Raw genomic sequence first — 20,003 nt, 5'->3', positions numbered from 1 at the left:
TTAATCTTCCCAATGACCCTGTGAGGAAGACATTGTCCCCAGTTTACAGATGAAAAAAAGGAGGCACAGAAATGTTGAGTAAACTTGGCCAAGATAGCAGTGTTAGTAAGAAGTGGAGCCAAGATTTGAACCTAGGAAGATAGACTCCTAAACTCAGGCCTGTAATTGTTACACTATAAAGTGCAAATAAGATATCTCATATATCCCTATTTGAATGTGTAATTCAGTTCTCTGATGATTATATTCCTAGCCATGCAAGTTTCTGCTAGATGCTGTGTTTGCTAAAGGAATGACTGTACGGCAATCAAAAGAGGAATTAATTCCTCAACTCAGGGAGCAGTGTGGTTTAGAGCTCAGTATTGACAGGTAAAGTAAAATTAGTGTCCTCAGCAATTGGAAGGAAGACTGTGTGTGGTCAGTTGGTGTGGATGGAGTGGTATAATTTTCTAAAACTAGAATTAAAAATTCCTGAACTATTCAGAATTTCAGTACTATTGATTAATTTTTAATAGAACTAAGCAAAACTATTAGAATTTGTTTGGACTTCCTCTGGCATACTAAATTTGACATTTAAGGAGTATCTTATTATATTTTCCCCAAATTTTAGTGAATAAATACTATTGTATTTAAACATAGTTCATTTTTCCTTAATGTCAGATTCATGTCATTTTTTTTAGGTTAAGAATCTCAAAATACAGTAATTTAAAATGTCTTATCATGTTCGTAGATTTCGTCTAAGGAAAAAAACATGGAAGAATCCTGGCACTGTCTTTTTGGATTATCATATTTATGAAGAAGATATTAATATTTCCAGCAACTGGGAGGTTTTCCTTGAAGTTCTTGATGGTATTATCTGTATTTTTGTGGGGGAAATATCAGTTAGAAATGCTCTAATAGAAGCCTGTAGTTTTTATCAAATACCAGGTTTTCTTTATCTTTAGTCTGGGTTCCATTTGCCTTTTAAATATTTATTTTCTCGGGGATCCATGGGTGGCTCAGTGGTTTAGCGCCTGCCTTTGGCCCAGAGTGTGATCCTGGAGTCCTGGGATCGAGTCCCACATCAGGCTCCCTGCATGGAGCCTCCTTCTCCCTCTGCCTATATCTCTGCTTCTCTCTCTCTCTGTATCTCTCATGAATAAATAAAATCTTTAAAAAAAAAAAATAAATAAATATTTATTTTCTGTAATTGTGAGAATATTAATTTCTCCTTACCGGAAGTTCCAGTTTCAAAGTTGCATTTTTAGTACTTTTTACAGAAAATTCTGCCAACATTTTCTTACCTGGGTTTGTTAGTTTCCTTTTTTTTCTTTTAAGAATTTGTTTGTTTGAGAGTGCGAGAGCACAAGTGGGGGAGGGGCAGAGGAAGAAGCCCTCTCCTGGCTGAGCAGGGAGCCAGACTTGAACCCCGTACTCCAGGATCATGACCTGTGCCTAAGGCAGACACTTAACCGACTGAGCCAGCCAAGCACCCTGTTATTTAATTTCTTTCTTCATTATGGCTTATTTTGTTAGAGGGTGTGGTATTGATAATTGATCAGAGATTTTGAGAACAGTAGCTGTATTAGTTTCCTAAGCTGCCATAGCAAAGTACCACAAACTAGATGGTTTAAACAATAGAAATTTATTGTTTCACGGTTTTAGAAGCTGGAAGTCTGAGATCAAGGTGTCAGCAGGGTTGGTTCCTTCTGAGAACTGTGAGGGAAGATTTGTTCCATGCTCCTCTCTTAGCTTCTAGTGGTTGGTTGGCAAGGCTTTGGCATTTGTTGGCTTGTAAATGCATCGTCCTGATCTCTGCTTTGATCTGCACATGATGTTCTCCCTATGGGCTTGTGTCTGTTTCCAGATTTCCCCATATCATAAGGGCACTGGTCATATTGGATTAGGGCCCACCCTAATAATCTCATTTTAACTTGATTACCACTGTAACAACCCTATTTCCAAAGCAGGTCATATTCTGAGGTACTAGGGTATAGGATTTTAAATGTCTCTGACACCGTTCAACCTGTAACAGTAACCTAGTCGAGGACTTGTGTTTGTCAAACCTCCTGGTGTTAATGTTCAACATTGGAACACTTCAAGTATTGGTTTTTTTGGAGGAGGAAATGGAAGAAAGATTGGCTGTGGGGAGATCATATCAAGGAAACAACTATTCTGTGTTCTTTTGTGACTGCTATTGCCTAGAAAGATTTTAATTTAACTTTTTTTTCCCATAGAAATTAAAATATAAGATTATGATAGTTTTCAGAAGGTTCAATAATACTGATACCTCACCTATTTCAAGCTATTTTGGGTCCAATTTGTTTTAAATTTTAGTTGTTAAAACTATGATTAATTGATAAGTTAATGGAGGAGACAGGATCAAGTAGGACACTGTCTACCATGCTGTGGTGGGCAGGTGCTCTGGATTGTTTCTTTCTCTGAGTATCTGGGGCCTTAGAGAATAATCACTGTGTCTGGGTAGGTCAGGAAGAGATTATGAAGGACATGGAAGTTCCCCTTGTTAGGAAGGATTGAGTGTGTATTGGCAAAGATGGATTAGCTGCAAGATGTTACTGGATGGTAGGTGCCTGCCTTAGTATCATTTCAGTATATATTTTAGCATCAAAATAGTTGAGTAAGCCATAAGTTATGTGATTAAGAAATATTTATTGACCTGTGAATTGTCAGCCATTGCTAATCTCTGTTGCTACAAAAATGAGTAGGAACGAGTGATTGCCCTCCAGATGCATAGTCTATAAGAGAACCAGAACTGTAAATCTGTAATATCAAAATCATAGGTATTGAGGACCAAATCAGTAGTTGCTTTTGTGTACACCAGAGAGAAAGGTGACAATTGAGCTGGGTTTTGGAGAACAGTAAGCTTTGAGTAAATGAAGAGAGGGGTTAACTAATGATAGCCTGAGTGAAAAAAGATTAAAGTGAAGATGATTTGATCATGATAGATTGTGGGGGTAGTAGCCAACACGAAGTAAAGATTGGCTATCCAGAGAAGAGAGTAGTTGGTAGAGCAATGTCCAGTGGGACTCAGGATGGAAGAGAATTAGGAGTCCTGGTGGAAGGAGAGCTTGCAAAAGAGTAATGAATTACTCTTCAGAGACTGGAGGGAAGAGAGGAAATATTTTATTCTCAAAAACTCCTTGGGATAATTGGGTTCTTTTATGTCCCCTATCTAAGCATAAAACTTGAAGTAAATCTTTTTGTTCAGTCAGGTAGTACAAAAAAAGCCAAATTATGAACCTCTAGAGAAAAGAGAAAGATGACCTAATCTTGTATCTTCCTAGGGGTAGAGAAGATGAAATCCATGTCCCAGCTGGCTGTTCTGTCAAGACGGTGGAGACCTTCAGAGATGAAACTGGATCCCTTCCAGGAGGTTGTGTTGGAAAGCAGTAGTGTCGATGAGCTGCGAGAGAAGGTAAGTTCATTTTAAACAAATTGAACTAACATGTGTTTTTCTCTGTGTTGCTTAAGAGAGGAACTAGGAAGTGAGTGCCAAACACTAACATGGCAACCTTTCTCTCTCGCACTTTGTGACACCTTGTCACACACCCTTCTGTTTCTTCAGGCTTCTGATGCTGTGAAAAATTACACTGGCTTTTAGCCATCAAGAAGTGGACCCTCACTTTTAGTTACTTAAATCAAGTTTGTCCTAAGTAATTAGGATTAGTTAGAACTTACTAGAATAACTTCTATGGCTCTCTAGGGAATAGGTGAATCATTTATAAGCAGTACTAAAACAATTAGCATCTTGAAAAAAAACTATTTCCATAATTCATACCAATTTTTGGGACTGCACCACCCCCCAAATAAATTCTAAATATAAAAAATGCAATAAACTTATAATTGTACTAGATAAAAATATTGAAAATATTTTTATGTCGTAGAAAAGGAAAGATATTTGTAAGCATAATACCAAAAACTAAAAAAGAAAAGATCATGTAAAAGCATAAAACTTCCACACACAGCCTCCTCCCCATTTTTTTTTTAAACAACCTGTAAACACAGATAAAAAAACAAGAAAGGGGGAAAATACTTGAAACAGATATGAAACTATGAAACACGATGGTCTGTATTTATAAGGAGCTACTACATTAATAAGAAAAAGATGAACAATCTAATTTTAAAATAAGGAACTTGATTAGGCAATTTGTTGAAGAAATAGAAGTTAAAACAGTAACAACATTCTTTACCTCTTAAAATGGTGAAAATTTAGAACATCAAAAATGCCTCGAGTCATAAAGTGGGGAAACAGGCAATATCATAACTGGGAAAAACTAAAAACAGGCTTGATGTCCATCAGTAGGGTATAAAATAGTATATTCAACTGTTGGAGAGAATGAGGTTACTCTGTGCCCTATTCTTATAAATAGGCTATATAAAATTATTCTATAGAGATGTTTCAAAATATATTTTATGTATTTTAGAAATATGTGATGTAGTTTATATATGCATAGGAAGGGGTCTGGAAGGAATATACTAAATTGGTATTTCTGGGACATGGCATTTGCAGGGTGGACAGGAGACCATTACTCTTTCTGCTTTTTTTCCTGATTTTTTATATCAAACATTTATTACATTTTTGAAAAAATCAGTCTATATCTGTGTGGGTTAAAAGGTTGACTTATTTTAGCAAATTTATTTTTTAATGAACTCATATAAAATGTTTCCTTTTATAGCTTTCTGAAATCAGTGGAATTCCTTTGGAAGATATTGAATTTGCCAAGGTAAAGCTCTGAGAATGTTTGCATTTGGGTACTAGTGCTCAATAAACATGGCTAACAGCATGATTTACTCATTCACTCATTTTTTTCCTTTAGGGTAGAGGAACTTTTCCCTGTGATATTTCTGTCCTTGATATTCATCAGGATTTGGACTGGAATCCTAAAGTTTCTACCCTGAATGTCTGGCCTCTTTATATCTGTGATGATGGTGCAGTCATATTTTATAGGTATGTTAACAAACTACTTGTTATTCCTAGTGATACAACATTTTTTGTTGTGCATGAGTATCTTCTTCTCCATAAATACCTTAACTATGTTTATGATATAGAGTAATCCTGATCAGTAGTTAATACAAGAGCCACATATTACATTCTGAATTTTTCTAGTAGCCACACTTAAAAAAGTAAAAAGAAACCGGTGAAATTAATTTTAATAAATATTAAAATAATAAAAATAAAATACTTTAACCCAGTTATATCCAAAATGTTATCATTACAACATGTAATCAATATAAAAAGTCATTCATGAGATGTTTTACATTCTTATAGTAAGTCTTCAAAATAATGTTACACTTCCAGTAGGTCTCAAGCATTCAGTAGGCACATGTAGCAAGTGGCTCCTGTATGAGCCAGTACAGATACAGAAGAAAAAGAACAGTCATTAGTTAGAGCCTGGCAGATAAAGAGTTCACATTAAGCTTTGTTCCTTACTTTGCTCCTCATCTCTAAAATGATGACAATGATGTGAGCCTTGCAGAATTTTATAAGAAATAGAACTATTGCATTTTTAAAAACTGGCATAGTACTTAGTATATATAGATGTGCAATAAATGATAAGTATTATTATGTTAATACTAGCAATGAAATTATTCTATGCCATTTTTAAAAATGAGTGCTCTGTTCATAAACATATTAGAGGGGATCCCTGAGTGGCTCAGCGGTTTAGCGCCTGCCTTTGGCCCAGGGTGTGATCCTGGGGTCCCGGGATCGAATCCCATATTGGGCTTCCTGCGTGGACCCTGCTCTCTCTCTCTCTCTCTCTCTCTCTTTCTCGCTCATGAATAAATAAAATCTTTAAAAAATAATAATAAATAAACATATTAGAAATCCAAGACATCTTAGTGTGAGATTACTTAAATTCACCAGTGACATTCAGATTTCATTTTCTACCAAGAAGCATTACAACATTCAAGCATAAATCAATGTGGATAGCTATACAGATCTAATATGTAATTAATATTTTAAATACAGGGATAAAACAGAAGAATTAATGGAATTAACAGATGAGCAAAGAAATGAACTGATGAAAAAAGAAAGCAGTCGACTCCAGAAGACAGGACATCGTGTAACATACTCACCTCGGAAAGAGAAAGCACTAAAAATATATCTGGATGGAGCACCAAATAAAGATCTGACTCAAGACTGACTCTGCTAGTGTAGCATTTTCCCTGGGGGATTTTTGGTTTTAATTAGATGGTTCACTGCTACTGTGTAGTGCCATTATGGCCGGACATGGTTAGGGGTAACCCAGTGACACCAGCACTGATTGGACTGCCCTTCACCAATCAGAAGCTCAGTCAGTGCCCAATGGGCCACTGTTTTGACTTGGAATCATGTTGTGCACTATAGTCAAATGTACTGTAAAGTGAAAAGGGATGTGCAAAAAAATAAAAACAAAACAAAACAAAAAAACAAAAAGCAAAACCTGCTACTAGAAAAGGGGGAAGGGGAATGAGTACACTTCTTTTATTGCGGACAAATGTGCACATAGCCGCTAGTAAAACTAGCCTCAAACAGGATGCTCATAGCTTCATAATAAAAGCTGTGCAAAGGCCATGAATGAATGAATTTTCTGTTTATTTCACTGATACACACATTACCTCATTGACAATTCGGAAGTAAATGCAACGTGTGTTGACCTTTGGAAAGCAGCAAAAATAGGAGCTGAAGAAAGAAATTCTTAGAACCAGCCATAACCCAGTAAAGAATTGTGAAGTTGTGTTTTTATTTTGTTTCATTTTTTGCAAAGTATTAAGAACATTATTCTGGAACATCAAAACGTTTCCCTTAGACCGCTCCCAGCAGGTAGCAGCTCAAATTGCTGCAATATTGTAATTATAATTGATTGTACTTAAGTTATGGATGTAGAGAATACGTTTCACTCGTTCATTCAGCATGTAAATAAAATTGATCCTATTGAGTTATCATAATTGCAATTCAACTATTTCCCATGGTTATTCTTTTCATATATCATTCATGATGTACATTTGTGTACATTGAGGAGTATAGCAGTCTATGTAAATGTAATCCTCAGTGAGGTTCCTCAGTGCTGGGTCCCATACGATTGTATTTGCCCTTGTTAATGAGGTTTTTCTGTTCAGTGGCTTCAGTTTTTTTCTTTGTACATTTATCTTTGAAGATTTACTTCAAGTTTGAATCTTCTAGAACCCTTGTAAGTCTCACTTTAATTTTTGGAGTTGATTTGTAGTTACATGTAGTTTAACTCTGCGGAAGCGTCTTAACATCGTGTTGAAAAACTTGCTAGTAAGTCAGGTCATGGCACAGGCTGATGCAGTCAACATGATTTCATTGCAAAGTCTATTAGAATTGGCAAGTTTTTGCTTTGCTAAATATGACTTCAATGAACACGATTCTACATAAATTTTTGAAAATGCCATCTAATTTATAAAAATCAATAAAAAGGTTTTGGTAAAACTTTTTCATGCCAGATGCTGTTTACAACAATGAACATGCCAATAAAACATTTGTTCATTCTGTTGTGTTATTTTAGTCATTAAACTTTTGTGGATGAAGAATCTGGATTAAGAATAGATTTGTTTTCTTTAACATTTTGTAACATGTACTCAATAATTATCTTATTTCTGTAAGATACATTTACAGTAAAGTTCTCATAAGAGAGATGAAAAGATGTTAATATTTAACTTTGGAGGATCCTGTCAATATTTTAAAATCAGGTTTCTGCCTTATTTCCTTTTAAGAAAGATAGAAAATAGTATTAGCAGATGTTGGCTCTGTAGTTTGAATATAATAATTGAGAATTCCATAATATCTTTAAAGTTTCTTGAAATCCACAGGGGGAAAAAAAAACTTTTCTATGGTATTTTTCTGGCTAATTTTTATTCCATGTAAACTGTGTAGCATTCTGCTAAATTTCATTGAAGTATGTTCCAAGTTTGCATTAGTGGCACTGAGTTGGTGTTCTCAGAGGAAGAAGTTGGAAGCATTTGTGGTGCATTGTGTTTGGATCACTTGGATTTTCTGATGTAACACGATAGCTCTTTGGTTCTGATACGGGCCTACTTACTTGGAATGTAGGGGTTAATAGTTTCTGCTTTGGAGGACCCACTCTCTGAGCAGAAGAGTCTGATTGTAAACAAAATGGGCTCTGGGTTTGGTTTGGGGCAGTGTTCCTTTAAGAGTAAATGGTAAAATTCTTCTCACACCTGCTCCTCATTCTGTGCCTTCTGCCCTGCTTTTTGTTTTTGTGTTTGCTGTTTCTAATTGCAGGCATACTACAAATATCAAGAGTAAAGAAAATATATTTCATTATCAAAAAGAAAAAGCTTCCTGCTTTTCAGTGCCTGTTAGAGTGAGAACACAATGTTGCACTTTAACAATTTCAGTAAAGGGGGTGGCAAACTTTTTAAAGATTGTGGTGATGGGAATGGTAATTTATGTGAGGGAGGTTAATGTGTGTCTACCTGCCCCCCATCAGATTCAGAAAATCTCGCGAGTACCCCTCAGCCAAGAGGCAGAGCGCTGACTGTGTGGTTCAGGTGACACAAGCCACATGCAATAAATTGTGACCCTGTTTCTCACAGGTCACGCCAAAGTTTGGAAGAGCTTCTACCGTGGGAGAGATGGGTTTGCGTCAACCAGGCATGCCAGGTGAGGACCAAGTACCGACATATCTGAGGCAGGTGCTGAAGGTGAGGGGAGTATCCTGGTCAAGGTAGCAAACGCTGTGGTTTCAGGACCATCCTGTGTCTAGCTGGTCTGTGCAAAAGCTTGCTAGCTGGAAGTCCACCTGCCAAACTAGGGAGTGTAAGTAAGGGCTAATAGTCATAATGAGATTAAAATAGTGAAGAAGCCCTACACTAGAGTATTCGGTGGTCTCTTTGCTAATGGATGGAAAGTACTTACATAAGATTCTGAGATGAGGGCGGGGGGGGGGGGGCTGTGGAATCTGCCACAGCTAGAAAATCATTGCCAGACTGCACTGTTAGAAAGGGTGTGGCATCTCTAGGCCAGAAGAGAACTAAAACTTGCAACGCGGTCTAAACTAAACGAGTGCACAGAATCAGAGCATTGCTAATCAGTGTTGTTGCTAACTCTGGAAGTGACCTGTGAATGTATGGAATACAATAAAATCGTTTATTCTGGTTCATTCGCCAGTATTTCCTTTCCGATTGGCTACTTTAGTTCTCCGAGTTGTGTCCCTTTGTTTAGCATCAAGACACTAACCAACTCTTTTGCACTTGTGACTTACAAATTGTAGTCTAAGGTATATGGAATAGAGGATAATCTGAAATAGGACTTTTTTTTTTTTATTTGCTAAATAAAACTAAATTCTGTTTAATTTTTGAAAAATCATTATGTGGTCACTAGTAGAAGACTTATAAGGCAATTCAGGTCTTTTACAAAAGCAATACTGTGCGTAATGTAGTTTTCTAGGGGGTCTAGTCAAATATTTTTTATCAGGTTTGCAAAGGAGTTCGTGGCCCAAATAAAGCTTGTGGCCATCAAGACTGGGTGTACAGGAAACCAGATGTTCCTTTAGTCTCATTCTTGGGAAGAAGGGTGCTATACAACCACTTGGTTAGATACAGTGTTTTCAAAACTTGGCTTTTAGAAACAATCAAGAATACATGGCAAAATCAAGTGTGTGAAAGCATGTGTGACCATTTAGAAAAACTGCAGCAATCGCAGTGGCCAAGCTGGAAGGGCAAAAAAGCATTGGGGAGGAGGGCTCTCCCCCTCCCGGTGACAGCACCGACTTCCTCACTTACCAGCTACTCTGTACTGGAGAAGCAGGTCTTCTGACTGGTCATAGCCTGAGAATTCACCAGGCCAAGAATTATCAGTGGACCCTTACAGCCTTGCTTGAGAAGTGGGGACCATGCTCCCCATCTGCTTCCTTTGCTCCCAACCTGCCTCTTTCCCCAGTACAGAGAGCACAATGTTCACCCTCTTAAAATGCTTAAGTAACCCATTTAATTAAGGAGTACCATACTCCTGGTTAAGGAGTATCTCAACCAAGTCTGTTGAGATACAGAAGTGGTTCTGTTTTTCCAGTAACTCTGCCAACTGTGTTATGTCGATTGCAGTTTCCCACTGGAAGTGGACTCTGATGACAAAGTGGAGCAAAATATACCTGCACATAAATTCCATGAGGGAGGGACCTCGTTTTATCTCATGTACCACCGTCTCCTGGCAGCTAATGTAGGTAGTAGGGCCTGACATACAGTAGGAACTCAATAAGATTTTTGTTGCATGATGAAATCATTTTAAACCTCTTCTCCAAACACTTGTTGAAATCTATCTTGCCTCCCAGCCACTGTGAATTACTTTGGTTCCTCTGTATACCATCCCTTTTTCTTGCCTCCCTCCCTCTGCCCCTGGCTCAGAATGTCCTTTGCTATTCCTTCTGACCACCTGATAAACTCCCTTGATCTTTGAGTACCCATGCCCATGCCAGCTCTCCCAAACCAAGTGCTCCTTTGAGGCTCCCATAACACGGTTAATGGTATCGGGTTGACTGCTTTTGTTTTGTGGGTGCTAGGTTTAATGTGTATCCCTCATGAGGCTGTGATGTGTTCAGGGTATGACCTTCACACCCTCAGAGCCTATCGCAGCACCTGGTTCTGAGCAGGCTCTCAATAAATACCTGTTGAGTAATAAGGATGTAGAGTGGTTGTGATCCCTTCTGACAATGAATAAGAGAACAGCTCTATATTTGGTCTTAAAATCGTCAGCATATCCTGGGCAGACCATGTTAGATACTGTTTTTGTTGGACTTTTAGCTCTATCACCTAATTTTTGAACTTGCATTTTTTTCATCTGCTAAATGAAGAAACTAGTCCTGGATTCAGTGAAGGTTATATAGGTAGACTGCCTAAGCTGGCACCTGCCACCAGCTGACCTTAATATATAGTAGTTTTATCACGGCTCCTGAAGATGTGTTATAGTCCAGAACTACATTTGAGTAAAAAGAAGAGTCGGGCGCCTGGGTGGCTCAGTCGGTTAAACATCTGCCTTTGGCTCAGGTCATGATTCCAGGGTCCTGGCATTGAGCCCCGTATCCGGCTCCCTGCTCAGTGGGGAGTCCGCTTCTCTCTCCCTCTTCCTCTGCCCCACCCCCCAGTCATTTGTACACACTCTTTCTCAAATAAATAAAATCTTTTTTTATTTTTTTTTATTTACTTATGATAGTCACACAGAGAGAAAGAGAGGCAGAGACACAGGCAGAGGGAGAAGCAGGCTCCATGCACCGGGAGCCCGACATGGGATTCGATTCCAGGTCTCCAGGATCGCACCCTGGGCCAAAGGCAGGCGCCAAACCGCTGCGCCACCCAGGGATCCCTAAAATCTTCTTTTAAAAAGAATCCTGGGACGCCCGGGTGGCTCAGCGGTTTAGCGCCTGCCTTCCACCTAGGGCATAATCCTGGAGACCCGGGATCAAGTCCCACGTCGGGCTCCCTGTGTGGGGCCTGCTCTCCTCTGCCCATGTCTCTGCCTCTGTGTGTGTGTGTCTCATGAATAAATAAAACTAAAAGATAATTATAATCATAAAAAGAATCCTATCCATTCCATTTACTCCTTCAGAAGACAGTGAAGTAGGGCAGCTCGGGTGGCTCAGCAGTTTAGCACCACCTTCGGCCCAGGGCCTGATCCTGGAGACCCGGGATCAAGTCCCACATCGGGCTCCCTGCATGGAGCCTGCTTCTCCCTCTGCCTGTGTCTCTGCCTCTGTGTGTGTGTGTGTGTGTGTGTGTGTGTGTGTGTCATGAATAAATAAAATCTTTAAAAAAAAGAATAAGCAAAGGACATTAAAAGAAATTGAAGTATTCACACTCTTAAGACTAATCCCTGACAAAAATGGTTAGCATTTCTAAAATACTTTGATGCTAAAACAGGTATGCCTCACTTGTCTGGAAAATTCACTTAGGTGGAAGAGTTTTTTTGGGGGGTTTGTTTTTGTTTTTGACAATGCAGTTCATTTCCATGTTTTTTTCTGGCTAAAAGGGTATTTATTCAAAGTCAAAAGGAAAAAAGACACCCGGGAACTACAAAGGAGTAGTTTCAGTGATTTATGCTTGATTTTTAAAAATGCAACATAGGTGTTTATACATAATTTAAAACTCAAAGAAAGCATGCTTATACAATCATGTACAATTTTAAAATTTAATAACTGGATGAATACATGATGGAAACAGTCCATGGCACCTGAAAATATCATTTATGGAATAGCATCCAGTCCAGTGCTCTCAGTTTGGATATTACAACCATATTTCATAGAGCCTTGCTTGGTTTGATTTTCTCCATGTGGTTGATAATGGTCTTCAGTTGCTGGTAAGTGATTTTGCAGATTTCACTTACAATCCTGGCCCTACGATTACTTAAGTACTATTTCTGGCAAGTTAACATATATACTATGCACCAGTCATGTACCTTCAAAGTCACTAACACAACTAACTGCCATAGGGGGACAGGGTCAATATCATTTGTCTCCACTAGAATGATGGCCACCCCCACATTACGGATAATGCTATTTCTAACAGTACAAGTTTAATCTTACAGTGAACTAGTTTGACCTTAATTCCAGATATGCCTCAAAAAAAAAAAATCCCATCTATCCTCCTTTTAGAGGGTACTTCTGGTGGCAATGAGGCTGACAGGGAGTTGTAGGGAAAGCATGCACTTGGAATCACACCTGGATGAAATCCTGCTCTGGTCTTCACTGTGTGACTTGGGCAAGCAACTTGATGTCTCTGAGACTAAAAGATCCTGACAGATGGGGAGACCACCCCCCTCCTCGCCAGACTGGTGAGTGATACAAACTGCTGCCCTGGCACAGAGGTAGGAGCCGAGTAACACTAAGGACAGGACAGGAATGCACGCGATGCACAGTGAGCAGAACACGTCACTCGCCGCAGCTGAAGGCACAGCTTGCCTGTGCCCATGGGAAGAAGTACATGGAAAATTCATTTGTTACATTTTCACCAGGTTTATGTTTGCAAAGCAGGACACACTTCTCCGTATGTGAAAGAGTCAACATTTCCCCAAAACCCGTCATGGGGAAACCTGCATCCTTTTCCATCCCATCCCCACCCCTCCAACAATTCCCAAGGTGATGTAGAACAAAATGAAGTGTGCCACATGCCAACCATCGGAGGCAAAGTGGCCAATAATCGGGACCAGTTTAGCAGCCCTCCACCTCCACCCTCCCACACAGCCCTGTCTTCCCCAGGCACCCGAACTGTGACATGTAGGGTGTACAGCCTGGGGGAGCTGGGCAAATGCACAGCACCTCATTTTATTTAAAGCCAGAGGGAAAACGTACTGGGAAGAGGCCATGGAAAAAAGCCCGGTAAGCCCACACCTAGAGGACACGGCTGGGGAAATAAATTAGCTATTTCTATCGCACGTCTACCCGCACAACGGGCCTCGGTCTAAATCTCTCCTCCTTCCAGCAGCTCAGAGGGAGCATCGGGCTCCCCGAGGGCCATCTCCACAGACAGGCTCCTCTCCAGATTCTCCAGCTCCTGGCGCACCTCTTCAATGAAGCTGCCATCCTCGTACTCGCTGGGGGCCTCTCTGGGCACCGGGCTCTCTCCGTCTTCACCACGGCTCCCCATGAAGGCCGGCTTGCACACGTAGACCAGGCTGTGGCTGGGGAGAGAGGGGGGCTGGGGCTCAGCCCAGGGGCCTGTCTCCCGTGGTGGGGAGGAGTGACACTGGGCTCTCAACATGGGGGCAGCTCCTCCCTTTGAGCTCACCCTCACACCTCCTCTAACACCTCAATGGGATCTCCCCTTCCTGTCAGGATCTTCCAGAAGATTGCTGAGGGAGGGTCACTTTTTAAGGGGCGGCTCCCCCACCTCCATGGAGAGGTCCGTCTGCCTGAGAGACTCTCTGGGGCAAGGCCTGCAGGGCCTGACGGTGTATGGCAACGCGTGGCCCCTCCAAGCCGCTTGCCCCTCTGGGCGTCCAGGTAAGAGCAGCCCCTGACGGCAGGGTGGAGCCTGGGGGCAGCCCGGGGCAGGGCCTTCTCTGTGTCTGCCCAGCCCCACTGGATTCTGCTGGAGGGACAGGTGAGTAGACTGCCAGGGGGCCATACTCAGATGCCTCACGGTCTCTCAGTTTCGGACATTACTAGCGGTGCCCTCCCACTGGGTGGCCCACTCTCTCCTGGTTTCCCTTCTACCTCTGACTGTGCCGCTCTGCCTCAGCTTGTCCTTCGCTGTCAGGGGCCTGGGCTCCTGCCTCAGCCCTCAGCTCTTCTGTCTCCACGCCCTCTCCCTGGGTCACCTACTCCTAAGGCTTCAACCACCACCCAGGTGAGCTCCAAATCTGTACCCCTAGCCACACCTTCCCCTGAGCCCCAGGCTGACATCTGACAGCTCGGAGACCCTCCACCTGAATGACCCAAGGACACCTCAAATTAACCCTACCTTAAACTAACTGCATCACCCCCTCTGCCTCTGAGATCCCACTGGGTGGCAGGTCATCTGCTTTCAACCTCTGATAGGGAGGGCAGGTGGGGCCTCACCTGTGGGGCTGGCAGAGAAGGCCACTGGCACACGGGCATCGATCCAAAGCTCCATCAGGCTCTAACTCCCAGGTGATGAGGTCCAGAAGCCGGCTGGCGGGGTCATGGCACAGCTCACCCTCCACAGGTAGGGGTGTGCACACAGGAAACAAGAGACCTGGGGCCAGTGGACAGTCACCCCTGAGTGCTCAGCATGGAGCAGGGAGGCTCCACGGAAGGGAGCTGACAAATGCGGGGGCAGCCCCGACCTTCCACCCTCAACCGCAAAGTGGAGATTCATTACAATGGAAGAGGTGGGATGAGAGGAAACTATGGCGGGATGGACTCAGGAGGGAATGAGTCGGGAGGGCTGGAGCAATTAGGGAGGACTGTCTGGAGGCGCAGGCTTATGCTGGCTTTTGAGGCCAAAGTTCTAGAGAAATGTGTAAAAGCACTCGAGGCCGGGACCCAGCACCCATAAAGGCCTGGCGGTGGGCGTAGCGGGAAAGGTTGGGAGCCCCGGAGGGAGAAGGTGCAGGGGAAGCTGCAGCTGGCCGAAGCCTTGAGAGGCAGAGGAGCCTCCTCACTAAGGAGACAACAGGGCAGCTGCAGCCCGAGGAGCCACACTGAGAGCTCAGGAGGGCAAGTGGCTGAGCAGCCTCCCCGGGAGGGGCAGTGAGAGTGGAAGCGGAGTAGAAGGGGGCCTCCATCCTCAGGAAACAGGGGAGAGGGTGGAGAGGGGCTGCTCAAATCCCCCCATCTGGGGGTGTCCTCCTGCCCTGGGCTCGTGCATCCTGAAGGGATTGAACTCTTCTAGATGGCAACCGGGGGCAGAGAGAGAGACGTGTGGCCCAGCGGAGGCGGAGGCTGCCTCGGGCAGAGGTGGTGGGGCTGGCACACGCACAGTGAGCCGTCGGGAGCCTGCCCAGGAGGCGCGCCCCTGGAAAGGTGTGTTGGCCTGGACCGGGCGTGCCCAGTACTCAGCCGAGAGCCCACTCACCTCTCTGGAAGGCACAGCACAGCCCAGGCTGGCAGTCCCTCTGGTTGTCACAGATGGTCCCGTTGCCACCTCTGGTGGCTGTTTTGGCGCAGTGACCCCAGACGCACAGCTGGTCCCCACAGCACTCACCGTCCCGGGTGCAGAGCTGCAGGGGGTGGGGAGGGAGGGCAGACAATGGCACCCCGGCTCTCGGACCTGAGAGAAGCCGGCTGGCACGCTCCTAGCCCTGAGAGCCTGAGCACACCACAGGAGGGGCCCCGTTACCCTGGAGGGGGAAGGGGGGGCCAAACGAGGTCTGAGGTGTGCGGGGCTTTTAGTGCAAGTCAAGGGGGCAGAGACAGGAGGGGTGAGAACACTGGAAAAATAGCACCTGGGGGGGGGGGGCACCTGGATGGCTCGGTGGGTTAAGTATCTGCCTTTGGCTTGGGTCCCCATCCGCTCGTGTGCTGTCTCAAATAAATAAGTAAAACCTTAAAAAAAGTCTAAAAAAAATAGCACGGGGGGGGGGGGCGGTCACATGTCTGAATCTCCTATGCAACGTCAGTTTTTGCAAAGGACACAGTGTGTCTTTGCAGTCAGCCCCCAGACTTGCCTCCTTTCTATTAGGTCCCTAGGTCAGGGGCCCACAGATGCAGGCAGCAGCCGGATTCTGAGAGCCCGGAGGCCTTGTGGATGGGGAGGGCGCATGGGGCTTCCCCCTGGGGCCTGGGACTGACCACTGCGACCCCACAGTCGTGCTCCGACGTGGCAGGCGGCAGGGAGAAGTGCAGCTGCCTAACCACAGAAGGCACTGGATGGGGGAGTAAGAAGCCCTCTATTTCCCAAACTTGTTATCCTGCTGTGTGACTGTCTCAAGAATGAAAAGACAGGAGAAGTCTATGAGCCCATATGGCTTTGTCCAAAACATCTGTCGGGTGGAGGGAGTTTCCGCTTCCCTGGCTCCCAGCTTCTCGGTGAAACGTCTATCGGGGAAGCACTCTGGCTTCTTCCTGGCTCTCCTCCTGCCTTCTCTGAAAAGAATGGGATCTGGAGGACGGGAGTGGGGGCTGCAGTAGGGTCACTGGCTGTATCCAGGGGGATGGGTCTGCCCCAGGGGAAGGGACAGGTGGAGGGCCTCCTGCTGTGTCTTCCTGCCCTCCCTCTGCCAACCAGGAGGCAGGCAGTGGAGCCAGAGACCATGCAGCAGATGGCTTCCCAGGAGTCAGTCCCACTGGGCACCATGGAGAGGCTCGCTCAAGCATGGACGTGGTTCTGAGCCCCACTGAAGGCTTCCAGAAGCCCAAGAGAGGAGAACCCATGGGGCTCCTGGCCTTCTCCCCCACATGCTCTTCTCTGAGACCCAGCCCAGCCCCCATGGTCCTGGTGCTGCAGCCGCAGAGGCCTCTGGGCACACTCACTGTCTGCTGGTCCCGGCAAGACTGGCAGGTGTACTCGAAGCTGGCAAACTGGCAATACCTGGTGGGCCCGCAGTCCTCGTCAATGATGCACTCCTGGGGGGAGGGAGGGAGCAGCTTCATCAGTAGAAGGCAGAGCAGCACACCCACAGCGCCCCGGAAGGGCAAGGCCCCGTTTTATCCCAGGCCCCACAGGCTCTGGATGCTCCAGAAGGGTGTCCAGACTCCCCTCACTCCCAGTTGGCTCCTGCTCCTCAGCATCCGCACCCTGCAGGCGAGGCGGAGCCCTCGCCCACACAGCGTGCTCGCCCGTCTGCCCTCCAGGATGCCGCCCCAGTTCGCACAATGGCATCTGTGTGCAGCCCCCCGCCACATATCCAGGGCGGGGAGCACAGAGACTCGGGCCAGTCTCCATGCAGAGCAGATGGATTTAATAAAAGAGCTAATGAGTTCCAGCCCCAGGGCGGCTGCACAGGAGGAGCCGGAGCCCAGGCTGCTGCCCATGCCGGAAGGGGCTGCAGAGGGCTCCCTGTGGCCCCCCTCCTCCGAGGCCTGGGTCTGGGTCTGCCTGGCAAAGGCAGCTGCTGGTTTCCAAAGGAAGGAGGGGTGCGGCTGCATGGGCGCTGCAGCCCGGCTGCCTTCTCATGGCTGCCAGCCCATCAGGCTGGAGAAATGGGGGAGAGAGGGAGGCCATGGGAGAGGGCTGGTGTTGGAAGAGTCCCCGTACCCCAAACTAGCCATATCATGTTGGGGGGTGGGGCCCCTGGCCTCTGAGAGCCTCCATCTCTAGGTCAGCAACAGGGGAAAGTAATCTCTACCTGCTGCCTGCTGGGTGAGGTCACGAGGTAGATTGACCCCCTGGGGCTGCACCATGCCAGGTCATGGGTGGTGGGTCTTGTCATGGCCTCACCATGGCAAGATGGGTGGCCCAGCAAGAGGGGCTCTCCCTCTCAAAAGGAGGGGTCAATGCTTATCCTGTTCCCATAGCAGCAACCCTAAAATGCCAGAAGGGCTTAGACAGGGGCGGAGGGCTGCGCACCATTTGACCCCAAAGCCCATCATGGCTTGAGAAGTCCACAGTGCAGTAGGCCACAGACCATGACACCCTCCTAGACACACCCAACTCAGCCAGTTCAGTTGGAAGCATCCAGGTCCAGACACCTTCCAAAGCAGAAAAGCAAGAGAATGGGGTGGGAAGGCCAGAGGGAAGGCTGACAGGCATTGAGGAGCTTCTCTGAATCTGGCCACATCTTCAGGCACTGGGAAGTAAATGTGAGTATGAAAAACTCCTTGCCCTCAAGACTTTATAATTCAACTGAAAACAGCCCCCCCCAAAAAAAAACCCCAACCAAAGTCAACCCAATAGAAAAGGAGACAAAAGACACAGACAACAATAATAGAAACCTTCCACCTCTTCACACAGAAAAAGATGTTGAACCTCACAAATAATTGACAAAATGCAACTTAAAAAGGCAGGACATCATGTTTTCACTTAGTGGACACAACTAAAAAGGTTGATAACATCTGCGTAGGCAGAGGACTGCCCTGCGCCCAAATGTCCACATCCGACTCCCTGGAACCCATGGACGTGTCGTGTGACCAGGTAAGGGGACATTCAGGTCACAGGTGCAATTCAGGGATGCTAGTCAGCTGACCTGATAAGGAGAGAATCCTGATTACCCAGGTGCACCCAATGTAATCCTAAGGGGCTCAGAAAATGGAAGGGGGCACAGAAGAGTCAGTGTCAGGGTGAGAGAGACTCCCAAAGCAAAAAACACATATTCCACTAATTGGGCTTCTCATTTCCCAGGAAGTGAGATTTAGATTATAGATTTGGCATTTTCACTATATGCTTCCGTTTCCAGATCTTAAATTAAAAACATATGAGCTAAAAAAAAAAACAAAAACATGAGCTAATAAGACCCTTTCAGCACCAATCCCTGTGAGGCACTGCTACTTCCCATTCTCCATCAAGAGGAGTGCACCTTCATCCCTTGGAACATCGTCCTTTCCCTAATGACAAAGTATTCCCTGCAAAGCCACAGTGAAGCAATTCATGTTCTTCCAGGTATGAAAACATTTTTGGCACAGAACCTTGCCAAACACTTTTGAAAAGTCTCGGTACGCTAAACCTATAGGTTTCCTTTGGTGACATGTTTTTGCTAACTACCAGAGCTCTGCTAGGTTAGCTCAGCAGGACTTCCCCTGGAGAAAGCCTGTGCTTTTCTTCTAATCATCTGCCAGCCTGTTTGTTGTGGATGTGTCTGCTCAGTGGCCCCTAGAAATGTTCTGTAAGAATTGTGATCATGCTGGGACACCTGGGCGGCTCAGTGGTTGAGCATCTGCCTTCGGCTCGGGTCATGATCCCGAGGTCCTGGGATCGAGTCTCGCATCAGGCTCCCCAAGAGGAGCCTGCTTCTCCCTCTGCTGATGTCTCTGCCTCTCTTCTGTGAGTCTCTCATGAATAAATAAAATCCTTTAAAAAAAAAAACTGTGATCATACTGGAAAGCCTGGAACTCTAAGGTATGAAGAAACCCTAGAGGCCAATCCTGGTTTTGTCATTTAATAGCTGTGTGACTTTGGGATACGGATTCAACCTCTTTTGAAAATGAGGGTGGAGGTGCCTGGGTGGCTCAGTTGGTTAAGTGACTCTTGATTTTGAGTCAGGTCATGATCTCAGCGTCCCAAGGTTGAGCCCTGTGTCGAGCCCATCCTGGAGCCTATTTAAGATCTTCTCCCTCTCCCTCTGCCCACACCCCCACCCTCAGCTCACACTTTCTATCACTCTTAAGAAAAAAAAAATAGGGTGATAACAGGACCAACTCCACAGGGCTGTGTGTTGAGTTAGTGCCCTGTGAACAGTAGCCATGGCAACAGAAAGCTGTGCAGCCTCCGCCCATCCAGCACCTTATTCCCATGGAGCACCCCTGCCAGGGGACCAGCGTGTCAGCAGAAGGGCAGTCTCAACAGCGCCTCTCTGTCTCTGTCCCTGGCAACACTTGGCGATTTCACATCTAGCCCTGACTTATCTCTATCCAAAGAGTGTCAGATCAATGGGCAGTGGCCTGTACACCCAATAGGAGTAAAGTTCCTGGAGCAGAGAGGCCTCTCCTTGTACG

At 45.1% G+C, this 20,003-nt stretch overlaps 2 protein-coding genes across 5 annotated transcripts in view; one reads left to right on the top strand and one right to left on the bottom strand.

Annotated features, from left to right (window-relative positions):
• The window catches only part of USP47 (ubiquitin specific peptidase 47), a 117,520-nt gene extending 109,987 nt beyond the window's left edge, over positions 1-7,533 (top strand). For all 4 annotated transcript variants that reach the window (XM_072794059.1, XM_072794060.1, XM_072794062.1 and 1 more), the window contains 6 exons: positions 251-366; positions 728-846; positions 3,282-3,412; positions 4,674-4,721; positions 4,815-4,945; positions 5,969-7,533. In XM_072794059.1, the coding sequence (XP_072650160.1) occupies positions 251-366; positions 728-846; positions 3,282-3,412; positions 4,674-4,721; positions 4,815-4,945; positions 5,969-6,143 (720 nt within the window). In that variant the 3' untranslated portion in view covers positions 6,144-7,533. The remainder of the gene's footprint in view (positions 1-250; positions 367-727; positions 847-3,281; positions 3,413-4,673; positions 4,722-4,814; positions 4,946-5,968) is intronic.
• Positions 7,534-12,034: 4,501 nt separating this feature from the next.
• The window catches only part of DKK3 (dickkopf WNT signaling pathway inhibitor 3), a 41,998-nt gene continuing 34,029 nt past the window's right edge, over positions 12,035-20,003 (bottom strand). Inside the window, exons 4-7 of the mRNA XM_072794058.1 lie at positions 16,887-16,979; positions 15,490-15,634; positions 14,511-14,667; positions 12,035-13,630 (exon numbers count right to left, since the gene is read on the bottom strand). Of these exons, the coding sequence (XP_072650159.1) occupies positions 13,411-13,630; positions 14,511-14,667; positions 15,490-15,634; positions 16,887-16,979 (615 nt within the window). The 3' untranslated portion in view covers positions 12,035-13,410. The remainder of the gene's footprint in view (positions 13,631-14,510; positions 14,668-15,489; positions 15,635-16,886; positions 16,980-20,003) is intronic.

This window comes from Canis lupus, chromosome 23, assembly GCF_048164855.1.
Source record: "Canis lupus baileyi chromosome 23, mCanLup2.hap1, whole genome shotgun sequence".
Taxonomy (NCBI): Eukaryota; Metazoa; Chordata; class Mammalia; order Carnivora; family Canidae; genus Canis; species Canis lupus.
This window is presented reverse-complemented; position numbering and strand designations above follow the sequence as displayed.